We start from the raw sequence: 823 nt of genomic DNA, 5'->3' as shown, positions 1-823 counted from the left end.
ACCACTCGACTGCTCACCCCGCGTCGTCGATAGGTACGAGGTCATTATGCAGCACCTCACCCAGGACCATGCCGCCGGGCACTAGGAACCCAACCGACGGACAGACGGACGGCGCCATCGACCATGCCGGATTCCCCTTTTCTTGTCATAACTATCGTGCCGCCGCACTTCCCCCCTCCCCTGTCGTTCTGTGCCCGGATATTCCCGCCGGGCCGAATAGTAGATGCCATCTCCACGCACCCACAACGATCGCACGCACCTCGCCGGCTGCGGCTGACGGGCATCTAGAGGCGTGTGGATAGGCAAGGATAGATTTTTAGAACCTCGAACGGCGTCTCGAGTGCCTCGACCGTCCGCTTCGTGCCACCATGCCCGCCCTCGCGACTCGCGACCGTGATCACGGGGCCAGGAGGAACTCGAGCAGCTTGCCGGGCCCCTTGATGCGCATCAGCTCCTGCACCGCGCGCAGCTGCTCGACTTCGCGCTTCTGCTGCTCGTACTGGTCGCGCAGCACGGCGGCATCGTGCTTGGCCGTCCGCAGCTCGGCGTCGGCTGCCGCGTCGGCCGCCGATGTGGTCGTGGCCCTGGTGCCGCTGCCGGTCGAGCTGGACAGCGCCGACGGCAGCAGGGCGGATGAGGAGGCAGAGGCTGAGGTCGAGCCGATGCTCGAAGAGGCGCCAGTGTCGAGACGCTGCCTCTTCTTTGCGCCGCCACTGGCCGCGCCGGGCGTGGCTGGAGGCGCGGCGCTACCGGCTGCGGGGGTGGCGGATGGCGTCGCCGAGCCAGTGATGGCGTGCGAAGACGAACGCGGCCGCGTGATCGT

At 67.3% G+C, this 823-nt stretch overlaps 2 protein-coding genes across 2 annotated transcripts in view; one reads left to right on the top strand and one right to left on the bottom strand.

Annotated features, from left to right (window-relative positions):
* The window catches only part of PFL1_05815 (uncharacterized protein), a gene marked incomplete at both ends in the record, with an annotated part of 1,998 nt that extends 1,913 nt beyond the window's left edge, over positions 1–85 (top strand). The window contains one exon of the mRNA XM_007883353.1: positions 34–85. Within this exon, the coding sequence (XP_007881544.1) occupies positions 34–85 (52 nt within the window). The remainder of the gene's footprint in view (positions 1–33) is intronic.
* A 312-nt stretch (positions 86–397) lies between these two features.
* Positions 398–823, bottom strand: part of PFL1_05814 (uncharacterized protein) — a gene marked incomplete at both ends in the record, with an annotated part of 3,316 nt that continues 2,890 nt past the window's right edge. The window contains one exon of the mRNA XM_007883352.1: positions 398–753. Coding sequence (XP_007881543.1) covers positions 398–753 — 356 coding nt within the window. The remainder of the gene's footprint in view (positions 754–823) is intronic.

This window comes from Pseudozyma flocculosa (assembly GCF_000417875.1).
Source record: "Pseudozyma flocculosa PF-1 unplaced genomic scaffold scaffold00022, whole genome shotgun sequence".
In the NCBI taxonomy this organism is placed as follows: domain Eukaryota; kingdom Fungi; phylum Basidiomycota; class Ustilaginomycetes; order Ustilaginales; family Ustilaginaceae; genus Pseudozyma; species Pseudozyma flocculosa.
The sequence above is the reverse complement of the archived record's forward strand: the minus strand, read 5'-3'. Positions and strand labels throughout refer to the sequence as shown.